Source organism: Salminus brasiliensis, chromosome 8 (assembly GCF_030463535.1).
Source record: "Salminus brasiliensis chromosome 8, fSalBra1.hap2, whole genome shotgun sequence".
NCBI classification, from domain to species: domain Eukaryota; kingdom Metazoa; phylum Chordata; class Actinopteri; order Characiformes; family Bryconidae; genus Salminus; species Salminus brasiliensis.
Window position 1 is genome coordinate 2,839,597 of NC_132885.1, and position 17,500 is coordinate 2,857,096.

Consider the following 17,500-nt stretch of genomic DNA (forward strand, 5'->3'; position numbering starts at 1 on the left):
AAGAGGATTCGTCATGTGGGGTAATGTGAGTCTTCACCACTCTTCACAACACCATCAGGAAAGGGTTTGCCGGTCATCACAGAATGCTGGTGGAATTCCTCCCACCCTATTCCTCATTCCCGGCGTGGAGATGAACCGGCTTGACTGGCAGTGGATGCAGCTTGTGAGGATATCACAGCAGGTGTCTGCAAAGGCTGGATTAGAGGCTGCAGGAGATTCTTTTAATTCTGCGTTGCAAGGGAAGATGTCCTGTAATGTCTCCCTCTACTGGCCGCAGTGTTTTTTCTGTGTCTTGACCCCTGCATGTCCTGACCATGCGTTTTGTCTTAGCCATAATAAAGTCCTTATGCACATGCATAAGATTGATTGTTGCTATTATTATTATTATTATTAGATTAGATTGATTAGATTAGTTAGACAGACAGAAAGACAGTCAGTCAGAATGACGGATAGATAGAAAGATAGAGAGACAGACAGACAGGCAGGCAGGCAGACAGCAAGACAGACAGCAAGACAGACAGACAGACAGACAGACAGACAGACAGATAGATAGATAGATAGATAGATAGACAGACAGACAGACAGACAGACAGACAGACAGACAGACAGATAGATAGATAGATAGATAGATGTATAAATTTACAGACAGACAAAGCAGACAGAGAGACCGACAGAAAGACAAACAGACAGGCAGACAGACAGACGATAGGTAGATACACACACACAGACAGATAGATAGACAGACAGATAGACAGACAGGTAGACAGAAAGAAAGACAGACAGATAGATAGACAGACAGACAGACAGACAGACAGACAGACAGATTGATAGATAGACAGACAGATAGACAGACAGACAGACAGATAGATGGATATATTAAGACAGATAGATAAATGTGATTCATTCAACAGCATCACCGAGGCTGAGATTTTAAGTCTAACGGCGCCCCCGTGTGGAGATTCAGCACCCTGCCCTCTCCACTGGGCTTTCAGTAAAACAGTCCGAATGAAACCCTTTAGAATATGAAAAACTGTTTTATTGAATAAGTGAAATGAAAACTTCATTAATGCTCAATAATTCTTAAAAATAGAAAAACAATAAGTCTTCTGAACTAATTGATACAATTACTGAAATTCTGCTCTGGAGACAATTCACTATGAATCTCTTCATCATCATCACACAGAAAACTGCAGATAATTAATCATTCACTCAGTAATGAACTCCATCAGAAGAAGATGCTTTTCCTCAGAGTGTGTCTGAGGTTTACATGGTATGATGATTGTGGGTTTCTGCGGTTGTGGTCATACACTGCTCGATTCACTTCCATGTGCACGTCCACCATATGAATCCTCCTGCAGAAACACACACACACACACACACACACACACACACACAATGAGGAATACTGCATCAGCTCCCCAACTCATCCAAAAGTACTGGATGGAGCTCCACCACCATCATTCCAGAGAACAAAGTTCTTCCACTGCTCCACAGCTTAAAGCTGAGGGGCTTTACACCCATCTAGCCCACGCCTGGCATTATTAGGCAGCATGAAGCCAATAGGTTCATGAGGTTTATCTGCTCCAGAGGGTCCTATTCTATTGGCAGTACTTCTCTACAGAGACTTGCAATGGGTGCAACTTAAAATAGCTGAATGCATTCATTAGAAGGGGTGTCCACAAACTTTTTAAAGCACACGTATGAAGAGATAAGTGGTCTTGAACAGTTTGGTTAGGGCTAATATAGCAAAGGATGGATGAAAGTAACCATGCCAACGGGCATTAGATCTTCAGTTGTGTGAAAATACCTTCTCTGCCCCTCCTGTAAGCCTCTTCTCAGTGACTGCAGGTAGACCGAGTGATGGTTGACCATTTTCAACTGCTGCTCCTCAGTCCAACAGTGGCTCCAAAACACGTCTGCGTCCACTGGAAGCATCTGAGGCCTGTAGGGGACAGGCATGGGCCCATCTGTCTCCAGGTGCCCAGCTTCATAATCCCAAACCTCAGCACAGCCTCCAAATTGCTGAGGCCTGAAGACTTCATAGCTCTGGATAAAGAAAAGTTTGGGTTTTCCTGTCAGACCAGGGCAAAACTCTGAGGTGAAAAGTTGCCGGACACAGTTCAGACTCAGCCCGGGACCACGGGGGTCGGTCCCAAGCAGGTCAGACGAGCAGCTTCGGCTGATGATACAGCAGACAAAGGCATCTGCTGTATAGTGCTCCCTCTGTTTGGAGATGTCCCGCAGAGTGGACATCACATCTCGGACACTCAGCAGACTGTGCAGACTCACTCTGAAGTGAAGGCTCTCAAACACCTGCTCTAGAAACACTGCAGAGAAAGAACAGAGGCGGCTATATGAGCTGCATCATCAGCATATTACAGTCAATATTCAATTACAGGCAAAACACTTTAAATCTATAAATATTTGGTTTATATGTGCTGTAGATTTTGCTTCATACATATTCTACTCCACCCAACATCATTACTCATCAACCCACTATTTACCTCAAATAAGTCATCATTCTCCTCCAAACACCACGATTCTCTATCAAACACTATTATTCTCCAACCAAATACCACCATTCTCCACCAGACACCATCCTTCTCCACCAGTCACCATCATTAAAAACCATCATTCTGTATTAAACGACAGCGTTCTCCACCAGACACCACCATTCTCCACCAGACACCATCCTTCTCCACCAGACACCATCCTTCTCCACCAGTCACCATCATTCTCCACCAGTCACCATTATTAAAAAACATCATTCTGTATTAAACGACAGCGTTCTCCACCAGACACCATCCTTCTCCACCAGACACCATCATTAAAAACCATCATTCTGTATTAAACGACGGCGTTCTCCACCAGACACCATCCTTCTCCACCAGACACCATCCTTCTCCACCAGTCACCATCCTTCTCCACCAGTCACCATCATTAAAAACCATCATTCTGTATTAAACGACGGCGTTCTCCACCAGACACCATCCTTCTCCACCAGACACCATCCTTCTCCACCAGTCACCATCCTTCTCCACCAGTCACCATCATTAAAAACCATCATTCTGTATTAAACGACGGCGTTCTCCACCAGACACCATCCTTCTCCACCAGACACCATCCTTCTCCACCAGTCACCATCCTTCTCCACCAGTCACCATCATTAAAAACCATCATTCTGTATTAAACGACGGCGTTCTCCACCAGACACCACCATTCTCCACCAGACACCATCCTTCTCCACCAGTCACCATCATTAAAAACCATCATTCTGTATTAAACGACAGCGTTCTCCACCAGACACCACCATTCTCCACCAGACACCATCCTTCTCCACCAGACACCATCCTTCTCCACCAGTCACCATCATTCTCCACCAGTCACCATTATTAAAAAACATCATTCTGTATTAAACGACAGCGTTCTCCACCAGACACCATCCTTCTCCACCAGACACCATCATTAAAAACCATCATTCTGTATTAAACGACGGCGTTCTCCACCAGACACCATCCTTCTCCACCAGTCACCATCATTAAAAACCATCATTCTGTTTTAAACTACAACGTTCTCCACCAGACACCACCATTCTCCACCAGACACCATCCTTCTCCACCAGACACCATCATTCTCCACCAGACACCATCCTTCTCCACCAGACACCATCATTCTTCACCAGACACCATCATTCTCCACCAGACACCATCCTTCTCCACCAGTCACCATCATTAAAAACCATCATTCTGTTTTAAGCAACAGCGTTCTCCACCAGACACCATCCTTCTCCACCAGACGCCATCCTTCTCTACCAGACGCCATCATTAAAAACCATAATTTTGTATTAAACGACAGTGTTCTCCACCAGACACCATCCTTCTCCACCAGACACCATTATTAAAAACCATCATTTTGTATTAAACGACAGTGTCCTCCACCAGACACCATCCTTCTCCACCAGACACCATCCTTCTCCACCAGACACCATCATTAAAAACCATCATTTTGTATTAAACGACAGTGTCCTCCACCAGACACCATCCTTCTCCACCAGACGCCATCCTTCTCCACCAGACGCCATCATTAAAAACCATAATTTTGTATTAAACTACAGTGTTCTCCACCAGACAACATCCTTCTACACCAGATACCATCCTTCTCCACCAGACGCCATCCTTCTCCACCAGACACCATTCTTCTCCACCAGTCACCATCATTAAAAACCATCATATTGTATTAAACCACAGTGTTCTCCACCAGACACCATCCTTCTCCACCAGTTACCATCATTAAAAACCATCATTCTGTATTAAACACTATTATTCTCCAACCAAACACCATCATTCTCCATTAAACACCATCATTCTTTCCTAAACTCCAAAATTTACCACCATTATTTGCTGCCAAATACCATCATTCTCCACCATAGCACATGCGTGTATATAGCATAGGTTACAGTCTTAGTCACCATCATTCTCCTCCAGACACCATCCTTCTCCACTGAACACTGTCATCATCTCTTTTTCCACTAAACCCCCGTCATTCATTTTCCATGTTGGTCTCATAGTCTGTATTTTCTCTCACCTCCTTCAGTTCCCACACAGTCTATGATCACACACACTCCTCTGGGGTTGCTCTGCATCTTGTACACCTCTTCCACTCTCTGTGGATTACAGAAATGTGAAGCAGGGTAAGTACAGGAGACCGAGGCGGCCGCTGTCCAAATTCAATATAGCAGTGACAACACATTCTCTGAGCTGAACATCTACACTTCTAATGGTCAGTTCCTGCTACGCTACTGCTGCCTAGAAAAACAGAGGCTTCTGTACCTCACAGTGTTGACTGATCGAGCTCCTCGGTCGCACGGCAGCACCCACTGAAAAAACAACAAAGCACAATTAATATGATGAAATATTAAACTATTAAATGACGAACAGAACGTAGGTAGCAGTGAGAGAGTGTCTACAGTAGAAGCTCCAGAAATGATCAAAGCAGCTGAACATGAATCCAGTAAAAAGAGAAACAAGAGCTTCTCATCATGAAGAAAGAAAGTAGTGAGATCTTGTCGGTGAGCTAGTCTGAAGAACAGAGCTCGGCTCCTCCAGGTTTCTCCTGGACGCCCCCCAGTCTAGCCAGCACAGCGTGGAGGATGTGTTCAACTCCATCAGCAGCAGCAGCAGCAGCAGCAGCAGCAGCAGCAGCAGCAGCAGCTCACCTGATTTACCATCATTAAGCCCTGATTTACCACCAAACCAGGTGTTGATCTGAGGAGAACTCTAAATAATACTAGACTCCATGAGAGAGGAGAACTTTGGAGATGTTCTAATGATGAACACAGTGATGAAGAACCACCACCACTTTCTGTAGGAGTGTTAATATTAGTGTTTTACTGAGCAGATAAACAGCTCGAGTACAATTTCACAGGGGACTAAAACTTTTAATCAGTTCTGAAGTTCTCCAAACAGTACAGTTAGAAAAGCGTGTGAGATCTCGTTACAGAGCGAACAGGATAAGCCATATCTATTATGTACCCCATAATAGTCACCCTGGTAGTTCCTCCCCTTTGTTCCCTTCCCTGCATCGCTGAGCTTCTTTTCCAGTCAGTGTTTAGTGCTTGTTTCTGCGCCTTTGGTTCTTTTGTGCTTTTCTAGTTCTAGTTCTCATTTAATGGATCTGGGTTGGTGGGAAATGCTCTGAGAAACCCACTGAGTCAGTACTGTCCACAGTGGTGGTGAACGGAACCAGACTAAAAGACTTCTGATGAGCTTTTTAATCATATATAACTTTTTAAACATATATTTATGGTGGAGGGATACATGCTGGGTGCTGTGAGGCAACCCCTCCCCCCACATTCATATTTGCCCCTATTTGACCGTCATCATCATTTCATAGGAAACTGGTGGGTGTCACATATTTCCAATGTTTGACCTGGTTCATTTCACTTTCACTGTACAGGAACATGTTAAGCACAGTTATTTAGAAACTGGAATCTCCCCTAAATTCCCTTTATTCAGCTTACTTGCTCGCCTCATGTGCACCCACTTTTAGAGAAATGTGATACTTGCTAAGCTTAGTCATGGAGGGGGAAAAAAACTTCAACTTCAAACATTATTATTTTTTTTAATCAGATTTAACAGTAAATAATTAAACTAAGTTCTAATAAAATGAATTAATTAGTGAAATATCATTGTACTCATGTTTAAAGTTCAGTTCTATGAGTTTTAGTCTTTCGGAATTTGATCTAACAACAGAATGAAAGTTCATGGCAATGTGCTGACGAAAGCTGCTGGTTCTCAGGAAACTCACCACAAGGTCTGGAAAGAACCTGTCTCCTCCCACAGGAAGGGGGTGGAAATGTAGATAAAGCAACTTGCTGGAGGCGGAAATAAAAAAAAAAAGCCAGTAAGATGGCTTATCAGGAAATCAATCATCATACAGTAATCATAACACTGCATTTTAAACATATGAAAACTGAAAGCTTGGTTTACTCACTGAAGCTGAAGCTGCTGCGCAAGGCTGCCAGTCAGTGTTGGTCTTTTTTGATGTAGACTTCGGTTCTGGTCTTTCAGCTGAAAAAGAAGGAATCGTTAATATCCGCTAAAGCGCTCAAGTTATTTTACAGATGAATACACACAGGGTTAGGAATGCACATGTTTGGCAGAATGCAAAATAATAGCTATAAAAGTGACTTTTTACATGATTAGTAGAATTCGCTTAGAATGCCTGCCTGCAGGAATGAATAAAAACAGTGTTCAGGAGCTCTACTAAAGTCTGAGTAGACTGATAAATCAGTGTTACTGAGCTCTACTAAAGCCTGAGTAGACTGATAAATCACTGTGCTGATCAGTTATTGATCTCACTGTTACTGAGCTCTACTAACCTGAGTAGACTGATAAATCACTGTGCTGATCAGTTATTGATCTCACTGTTACTGAGCTCTACTAAAGTCTGAGTAGACTGATAAATCACTGTGCTGATCAGTTATTGATCTCACTGTTACTGAGCTCTACTAACCTGAGTAGACTGATAAATCACTGTGCTGATCAGTTATTGATCTCACTGTTACTGAGCTCTACTAAAGTCTGAGTAGACTGATAAATCACTGTGCTGATCAGTTATTGATCTGTGTTACTAAGCTCTACTAAAGCCTGAGTAGACTGATAAATCAGTGTGCTGATCAGTTATTAATCTCAGTGTTACTGAGCTCTGCTAAAGCCTGAGTAGACTGATAAATCAGTGTGCTGATCAGTTATTAATCTCAGTGTTACTGAGCTCTACTAAAGCCTGAGTAGACTGATAAATCACTGTGCTGATCAGTTATTGATATCAGTGTTACTGAGCTCTACTAAAGTCTGAGTAGACTGATAAATCACTGTGCTGATCAGTTATTGATATCAGTGTTACTGAGCTCTACTAAAGTCTGAGTAGACTGATAAATCACTGTGCTGATCAGTTATTAACCTCAGTGTTACTGAGCTCTACTAAAGCCTGAGTAGACTGATAAATCACTGTGCTGATCAGTTATTGATATCAGTGTTACTGAGCTCTACTAAAGCCTGAGTAGACTGATAAATCACTGAGATTATCAGTTATTGATATCAGTGTTACTGAGCTCTACTAAAGTCTGAGTAGACTGATAAATCACTGTGCTGATCAGTTATTGATATCAGTGTTACTGAGCTCTACTAAAGCCTGAGTAGACTGATAAATCACTGTGCTGAACAGTTATTGATCTCAGTGTAACTGAAACAGGAAATACAATAAGATAACCCTTTATTGATCCTAAAGGAAATTGCAGGAGTGACTGGGATTAGGAGTGCTTAATCACTGTGAGAATCAGTTATTACAGTCTGAACAGTCTGTTATTGTCATTTATTATCTTGCCCAGGATTTGCATCTAGAAGTGTTGCACTGAAAATGATATTATCTCCTCCAGCAAAATCTTAATTCTTAATGAGTAGCTCTTTTAAAGGGGTTAACCCAACTAATAAATCATATAAATGAGGAATCAATAGATGGAGATGCAGATGGATTCAAGATGTGCTTGAAATATATTACAAATGTAATTTGAGTTACTTTTTTTTTACCCGACACACCGTACACACTGTGTACTTCCACGGAAAGGAACAGAAAGCATTTCTGACGCAACAGATACTGAAAACCCAAAGAGGAAGTAAAACCAGCTTCTGGAGGAAGAATAGAAACTTGAACTGTACAATAGTTTCTTTTGAAATCATCTTATTCGAAAAAAGAGTTGATCCTGCTTTTGGTGGGGTAACTGTCCCTACACTGTTCAAAGTATAAAATCCTCTAGGAACCTTTAAAGAGTCTTCAGTTTGAAAATGTGGAGGAACCTCTTAAAAAGCTTTGAGGAACCTTCAAGAAAAGCTTTTTTAGAAGAAAAAGAAGGTTGAAGGTTCCTCAGAGCATCTTAAGAGTTTCCAATTTTTTTTTAAAACTAAAAAAGCCTCCAAAGGTTCCTCGAAGATCTTCTACTTGTAACAGTGTGCTGTCCAGGGAAGGACTTCTACTAGTTCTACTAGTCCACCCTTGGTCATGGTAATGGACTATTTCTTGTTGTAGTACGAAATTGTCAGTTGTATGATAAAAGGCCAGTAAAATTAAAGAGTATCAATGCACCACTTCTGGAACTTCTGATAATAATGCAATTTCTCTTAATAAAGACTGTGACACTGATGATGTTCATGAAATCAGAACCACTAGATGTGGAGCATCTGATAGGAATCTTGAAATGCTCAGTTCTAGCTAATGCTGCCATCTGCACCAGCCATGTCCCTCCATACTTGTCAAGTTGAAGGTTTGAGAAGTCCTACATAAATGCTGTGTTCTGCGTAGGGCCTCAAAATCATTAAATCTTCTCAGATGGTGTATTAATACTTCATCAGGACTAGCACACACACCTCTGTTCTGGTACTGGCTCAGCCTCTTGGCAAGGTCCACTCTGTGAATGTCTCTTAGGTACTTCTCCATCAAACCCATTCTGCTGCTGGAGAATTGATCCAGTCTCTCCAGCTCGATGACCACATCCAAAAAGCACTGTAGAAACAGAAACGTTCCATCATGAGTTAGTTGACCTCAGTGACCTCAGTTGACAGCAGTGATTCCTCAGGAAATGATTCACTGATTAAACGCTGATGTAAGTGAAAGTTATGTAAGTTATGAGTAATTCAGTGACTCATGCCTCATCTGCGGCTTATATGTCTGGAATGTTGCTAGTTGGGTTCCAGATGGGCTTGGGCTCTCAGTGCTGTGCTTTACTAAGATCCAGTCGAGCTTTTCGTCATTACAGCTCATCTTAATCTCACATGGCTATACTATTTTGTATACTATGCAATACTTTATTGTACAGTACTATACTATACTAAACTTTGCTATTTTGTATACAGTACTATACTATGTTATATACTATACTATACTATGTTATATACTATACTGTACTATACTGTACTATGTTATATGCTATACTGTACTATACTATACTATGCTATACTATGTTATATGCTATACTGTACTATACTATACTATATACTACATGAATAGTGTACTATACTATTTTGTATACTATACTATACTATAATATGTATAATATATTTGTATTATATTGTAATTGTGTGTAGTACAAAATATTAATATGAATATAAAATATAATAATTATTATTATCATTATCATTATAATTATCATTATTATCATACCATCATATTATACTATACTATTTTGTATACTACACTATACTACACTATGTACAATGTATTGGCTAAGTGTGTATAGTATACAACATATCATTATTAATATGAATACAAAATATCAATATTGTCATTATTAATATGAATTCTGTCCATATTAATTATGATATTTTGTTTACTATACACAATTAGCCAATACATTGTATAGTAAATATTAAAAAAATAGTACAGTAATTAGCAATTACTCAATCTATAAATTGAGCAAACTATTCATGAAAGGTTATTTTTAGATGGCTTATTTCATATTTTATCAACGCTGAGGAAAATAGCTATGGTTATTACAGTAATAATAATGCATTATTAAATATCTGTAACTTTACAACTTTACACAACCATATTCACCATTAGCGTTGGACATTTGCCCTATGCCTTAAACCCATCCGTGCAGTAAACACACACACACACACACACACACACACACACTAGTGACAGTGAGCACACACACATACACACTAGTGACAGTGAGCACACACACATACACACTAGTGACAGTGAGCACATGCCCAGATGGGTGATCAGCCATCGCAGCAGAGCTGAGAGGGTTAAGGGCCTTGCTTAAGGGCCCAACAGTGGCAGCAGCGCGTGGGGCAGCTCAAGCTATAGCTCTCCAGGTTGCTCAGACCTGAAGCCAGGGTGGAGCCATGTTAGCCTAGCGATTGGTCAGGGGTATGCCTGGGTAAACCTGACCACTTTAAGGACCGCCCACTCCACATGGAGAGGAGAGCGGAGAGCAGTTTCTTAGACGTTTATTAGACTTTGTGAGGAGCTTCATAAGACATCATTTGTACATTTAAACTGGGGGCCCTGAGGAGCCAGATGTCCAACTATTGATCTGAAACCTGTGACGTTGATTAGGACTCACGGATTAGAGCCACATACATTCATCTGCAACCCAAGAGATCTGACACGGTTTAAATATCGACTGTTCTGGGCAGAGGAGGTTTCCTCTGTCTAAGGGGGTGTTGGCTCTCCGGTGGTTTCATGCTCTATGTTTTTGTTGTTGATCTTTCGTTTAATTACTGGAGTTCTGTAAAGCTGCTCTGAGACAACGTCAGTCAGAAAAATAGCTAAAAAAGTTCAATTAGATTCCATTTGATGTCATTTAATTGAATGTATTTTGACATAGATCTGATGATAATGATAACATTATCATTATTATAAACAACAGCCTGCTGGGAAAAAAATAGTCAGATCAGTAGACGTGTTGAGGGGATTTTGCTCATTTTCGAAAGCAGGTCATGTTCAGGCCTGTATTTATCACTTCTGAGAACTGACACAAAGTCAGCATGTACAGTCAGCGTCTGTCCTGTTTACATAATAATAAATACTCAGGAGGAACCTGATCTCAGTTATTTGATAAGCTAAATATGGGCACAGCTATGGTTTATCCACAGCAGTCAGCAGTGGAACATTATAATAGGCTTTCTTTATATATATTAATATTTATTTATAATTTATATATATATATAATTATATCTTTACCTCAAAGTTCTCTAATTTCTCCACCGGTATAGTTCCTCTCAGCAAAAACACCAAAGACTTCAAATCCCCTGAGCCCATGTTCTCACTCAACTCATCCATCAGCACTCTGAAAACACACACACAAAGCACACAATGTGGCCCTGGGAGATATATAGAATATCTACAGTTTAGAGCAACTGTGAAGATATTAACACATATTTATGTATTATTATAAATTATATGTAATTATTTGTTATTATTTTTATTATTTATTAACATAATTTTGTTATTTTCATTCATTTAGATTATTGCACTGTATTGCACTGAGTGTGAAGTTCGTGAGCTTGGAGCGTTTTCGCCTGGGTTTGGTTGGTTTTCACTCAGGAAAAAATCCAAGCTCACCAAAATGAATCCCAACAAACCATGTGAGAGTGCTCTCTCCGCTGATTGGTCAGAAAGAAAGTGAAGAAGGTCCTTTTCGTTTGTTTGGGACCGGACCGAGACCACCCCCTCTTAAGGGTCTCGGTGTGGTTGTTTTGGTTTTGGTCCGCATCGGAGCGCAACTACTGCGTTCACACCTGCCTAAACATGAGGGAAAAAGTCCAGGTCCGATTTAACCGGACTCAAAGAAGTGCAGATGGGAAACTCGTAAACTCGCAACTCACTTACACACCTTTCCCACAGCAGTGAAGAACGACAAGCATGTGATCGCACCCCGCATCAAAGGAACCTTTACATTCTGTGGCTGTTTAAACTCCATTTGATCCATCACAAGGACACGCAGTGTCACTGATGCAAGGAGCCAAAAGATACAGGTGATAACAGCACCCCCTTGTGGAGAATCTTTAGCTTGCTAAATGTGAGTAAGTGAGTGAGAGGACAGTTGCTGCTGTGGAGAACCCTACACTGGAAGCTTCTTTACTTCTCTGCATAATCTTACCATCTCAAAAATATGTATTAACATAGAGAGATATAATAATAATAATAATAATAATAATAATAATAATAATAATAATAATTTAACAGAATTCATAAATGCTTCTCCTATTGAGCTACACTCAAAAATAACTGTGCTATAAATGGTTCTTTGAGTGATGCCATAGAAGGACTATGACTGGGTCCAGCCGGCTCCATCTCATTAAAGACCAGGATGTTGTTAGTGTGGGAGGAGCGTGGTAGCATGTACTTACAAAAAAAACACTTTGGGTGAATTTTCACTTCTGTTCTGAGGAACGTTCAATAAACCTGGAAAACTTAGGGGCTTTCTAAACCCTGCTCGTGTACATCTGGGTGAAGCGGGAAATTTAGCAAATTTCATTAATAACCCTTGATATATTCAGCGAGCGGTTCTTCAGAAGTCTGTTAGACTCACCTGTATTCTGACACCCTGTGGCCGTTTTTCAGAAGCCCTTCAACCTCAGTCTTGGTGGTGCCCAGAACACCTCTGAGTAAATCATAGCGCCTCATCCTCAGCATCAGCTCCATCAGAAACACTGGATACGTCTCCATCTTCTCCATTATGGACTGCAGCGTCTCTCTGACGTTAGCAGCACATCGGTCAGTGTCCAGCACGCCACACAGGTAGACCAGGCGCTTACGTTCGACTGCACTCAGCTCCTCCACAATTCGGTTGATGGTGTGTGAGAGATGCTGGGACACTGCCATAATACTGGCAAGCTGGAGGGCCTAGAAAAAACAGCAATATGCAAAACAAAATGCTCATAACTGCTTAATAATGTGTAATTAAGGGTCAATTTGCAATTATCTGTAAACAATCTGTAAATAATATTGTTTGTTTGTTTACTTCTATTATTTATATCGTGTATATAGTGGTAATTTATCTATATTTTTGCATCTGAGTGTCTTGCTGTCCCTTTGCTGCTTTGACATTGAGAATTTCTCCTTTATTTTATATTCTTAAATCTCATAACAGGAGAAGTTAGGGTTCTCCATTAGCCATTATGTTCAGCAGAGCTCTGTTAATAACTGACTACAGTTTAATTACTCACTAATCATCATCTGATCAGCTTCATTAACATATGAAGAAACTTTTCTCACAGTCTGAGCTCTGAGAGATGTTGCTGATCTTCATGTTTGGAGCTCAGTAACTAACACTGATGAGCTTCACACTTTACAATAAGAAAGTATAAGTGTTAATAACTCTGATAATAATAATAATAATAATAAATGGACACAGAGAATCTGAGATCAGACAGATTAGCAAATTAACCACAAGAAGAACCAGTAATGTATTCAAATGGTTTATAGAGTTGTCATTCATGATTCTACATAGACCCACTGCCTTTTACCAGAGGCAAAATCCTTTGAAAACCCCTCTTGAGAGTTTAGGGGCATACCACATTAATATGGACCTTAATATAGTACTGACAATGGGTCTATTGAGTCATTTCCAATGCTATATAAAACACTTTTTAAAAAAGGTTCTATAAAAAAAAAACATCTACAAGTGCTTTTCCTTTAAATAGTGCATGAGGTACCATGGTACCTCATGTATGGTTCTAGGAGAAACCTTCAGCATGCACTTTAAACAGGGTACCATATAGTAATGAAAAGAGTCGGTTAAATCAGTTCTTCTGCTATGTAGAACCCTTTTTTTTTAAAGGTTCTATAAAGAACCATCTACAAGAGGCTTTCCTTGCATAGGAAAAACCATTTATCCAGAAAAAGAACCAGTCATGCGTTGAAATGGTTATTTTGGGTTGTTATGGTTCTATATTCAGCCACTGCCTTTATTAAAGAACCCTTGACAAGCCTTTTTAAAGAGTGCATGAGGTTCCACCATTGAACTTGGATGTATTGTTCTAGGAGAAACCTTCAGCATGCCCTTTAAGCGGAGTACTGTATAGTATTCAAACCATTTCAGCTGCTATTAAGAACCGCCTAAAATAGGTTCTCCTTGCATATGAAGAACCATGTATCCAGGTAAAGAACAAGTCATGCATTGAAATTGTTATTTTGGGTTGTTTTGGTTCTATATTCAGGCATTTGAGAGTTTTTGGATGATGATCACTATCCCACCTCATCATCCCCAACTCTTCCCAGAAGTACTGGATGGAGCTCCACCACAATCAATCCAGAGAACACAGCTCTTCTTCCACTGCTCCACAGCTCCTCAATGCTGGGGGGCTTTATACCCCTCTACTAGCCCAATAGAGTTCTGTTCTATCGCCAACACTTCTCTAGAGAATCATTACAATTACAGAAGAACCCTTCATGTAGAGGTTCTTTGAAGGTTCTTTGAAGATTCACACATTTAATAACTTGAAAGAACTATCGGTTGTAGCTGTTTGGTTTCAGGGAACCCAAAAGTCTTCTTTCTAAGCGAAGAAATGTGTTTTATCTTCTTTTTTATCTCTAGACTGCAAGCAAAACGACAGCATTTCCTCTCCAAACGAACGTTCTTATATAGTTGGTTAACCAGACATCCTCTCAAAAGCCTGATGCTTAGTTGAGTCACCATTCTACACACAGCAGCACTGCAATGAATACACTGCTATATTCTCACAGTGAGGCGAAGCACCCACGTAAAAAAGGGGTCTCAATCACTAGTCTTTGAGTCATTAGTCTTCTATCACAGCATAGTAATAAAGAAAGCCTCAGCTGCTAGAGCTGTCTTACCTCAAGCTTAAAACGCAGTGAAGTACTGAGAGAGAGGAACAGACAGATATTACATAGACACGAGAAGTTCCACTTTCACTTTCGCTGGAACGTTCCATGAAGCCAGACAGGCTTTCACCACATGGAAATGTCTTCACTGGAGATTTCCATCATGCGTCATGAATGTCTTACATCATAGAGTCAACTGACATTTCCTAAATAATCTGAAATCTTATTATAAATAAAGTACAGAGAATATATAGAAGAAAGTATTCACCCCCTGGATTTCTCCTTTCACTGTTCTGATAAAAGGAATTATGGCCAATATAATGTGGCCAATTAACAGGGGTCCAGCAGGCAGTTGGTGCTGGCGGTCTCACAGTTGGTGAAATGGACATCACCAATGAATGTGAGTGCAGTGAATGTGTCTCAGCTGACTGTAGAATAAAGACACCTGTCTGGAAGATGTAGGGTTAGAGATGAGTTAGAGATCAGCCGCTGTTCCAGCGTCCGTTAAATCATTCACAAGTGGAACAGCTGACGAACATGATTAGATCAGACCGTCATTGGAAGTTCAGCCCAGCATAAGACGAGACAAGAAGCCTCCCACAGTCCAAAAATAGCACCAGTGCAGCAGCTCTCACCACAGCATCTGCTTAGGAAGAGGCCAAATAAGGTAGTGAGCATAAGTCATGTGGTATCGCTTTGCCTCATCTCATCACTCATTCACACACGATACTTCAGTCAGGTCAAAAGGAAACTGATAGAATTTACATGTTTATTATTGTTATTAATAATAATAATATTTAGTGACAGAAGGTCCCAGTCGATCACAGAACACCAGGTGAATATTACAGAGGAGGCTCGGGAGCCTGCGGGAAACCTAAGAGTCTGAGGGGGAAGTGGCTCTTCTTTAGCTTCAGGCGTCTGTCTGGGGGGTCAGCGCCGCTCTCAGTGATCAGACTTCTCCGGGGGGAAGAAGGTGTACTCCACAGCCAGGCACACTGCACATGCGATGAATCCTCCCACAAAGCCACGCTTCACCACATGAAAGAAGGTTTTAGGTTTCCCGTAGATGGATGAGTACCTCCAGGCTTCATTCCTGAAAACATACACAAGAACAGGGCTGAACTGGGCAACTGCATGGACACTACATGGACAAAAGTATTGGGACACCTGCTCATTCATTTTCATTCTTCTTCAAACTGTGTGTGTGTGTGTGCATTTGCACATCTGCATCAAAAATGGGTGCAACACAAAGTAGTTGAATGCATTCATTAGTAGGGGTGTCCACAAACATTTGGACATACAGTGGATTATACATCACCCCAACATCACTTCACAGGGGGTGAGAATCACTAATTACTGTGATACTTGAGACAGGATGTGCTGCTGTTAAGGTCTTTAAAGAAGTACAGCAAGCTGTGGTGTTGGCGCCATCTTGCTGTTCAAGAGAAGAAGTGCACTGAGAGTCTATCAGTGTTCTAGCAATGAGCTTTAGAGGGAGCACAGATTAAACTATCAAATATCTTCATTTGTAGATATTCTATTGTATATATAGTATATAAGTATTATTAAATTAAATATTTATCAAATATTAAATATTCATTAAATATTTGCATATAGTAATATACTGAATATTAGGTTTTTTTATTAAGTAGGATATTAAATATTTAGATATTTTATTAAGTAGTATATTAAACATTTAGATATTTGATTAAGTAATATATTGAATATTTTATTAAGTATTATATTGAATATTTGCATATTTTATTAAGTAATATACTGCATATTTGGATATTTTATTAAGTACTATATTAAATATTTGGATATTTTATTAAGTAGTATAGTGAATATTTGGATATTTGATTAAGTAATATGTAGAATATTTGCATATTCTATTAAGTAATCTATGAAATATTTGTATATTTTATTAAGTATTATATTGAATATTTGGATATATTATTAAGTATTATATTAAATATTTGCATATTTTACATGAAAAATGCTTCACCTTAATAATTAAATGAAAAAAGTTATATATATATATATTTGTTTTTTCAATTATCATCAGAGAATTATAAGTAGTGTATTGTTAATAAACCAATAATATTACTGCTATTATTTATTGTCTAGTTTTATTGGTTTGACATTTCATTTACTAATTTGACTTTTTTCCCCACATCAATAATAAACAATTATCACTTCAAGCATCATAACACGCTAATATTCGAACAGCACCATGTGATTAAGACCAAGATCTCCAGAAATCTGAGCTATGAATGTTTGATGTCATGAGTTTTGTAATTACTAAAAGTCGCTAAAAGTTACTACACACTGTAAAGCCCCTCCTCCCCCTCTGCTTCTCATGACGAAAATTCGCACCGCACCACCACCCCTGCCTCCTTCTGATGGTCCACTTATGCTCCACCTCCACCTGGCAATGTGCTTCTTCAGATTAATGACAGAAGATACAATAAATGGACAAAAGTATTTGGACACCAACCTTTTCCCCCACCGTTTCTTCTGAAATCAAAGGAATTAAAAATAGTTTCACCTGCTTTTGCTGGAGTAACTGTCTCTGCTGTCCAGAGAAGAAGAGTTTCTGCTAGATGTTGGAGGAGGAGCATTGCTGTGAGGATCTGATTGCATTCAG

General features: G+C 39.9%; 2 protein-coding genes across 3 annotated transcripts in view; both read right to left on the minus strand.

The window, feature by feature from the left end:
* Positions 1-1,075: 1,075 nt before the first annotated feature.
* LOC140560514 (CASP8 and FADD-like apoptosis regulator) lies at positions 1,076-14,887 on the minus strand. Its single transcript, XM_072684984.1, has 10 exons — positions 14,866-14,887; positions 12,599-12,912; positions 11,248-11,353; positions 8,922-9,057; positions 6,493-6,569; positions 6,307-6,373; positions 4,830-4,876; positions 4,585-4,663; positions 1,808-2,327; positions 1,076-1,352 (listed from the first exon to the last, which is right to left on the minus strand). The coding sequence occupies exons 2-10, from the start codon at positions 12,889-12,891 to the stop codon at positions 1,226-1,228; spliced, it is 1,452 nt and encodes a 483-aa protein (XP_072541085.1). The 5' UTR covers positions 12,892-12,912; positions 14,866-14,887; the 3' UTR covers positions 1,076-1,225.
* Positions 14,888-15,608: 721 nt separating this feature from the next.
* ndufb3 (NADH:ubiquinone oxidoreductase subunit B3) overlaps positions 15,609-17,500 on the minus strand; it is a 4,271-nt gene continuing 2,379 nt past the window's right edge. For both annotated transcript variants that reach the window (XM_072684985.1, XM_072684986.1), the window contains one exon: positions 15,609-15,946. In XM_072684985.1, coding sequence (XP_072541086.1) covers positions 15,796-15,946 — 151 coding nt within the window. In that variant the 3' untranslated portion in view covers positions 15,609-15,795. The remainder of the gene's footprint in view (positions 15,947-17,500) is intronic.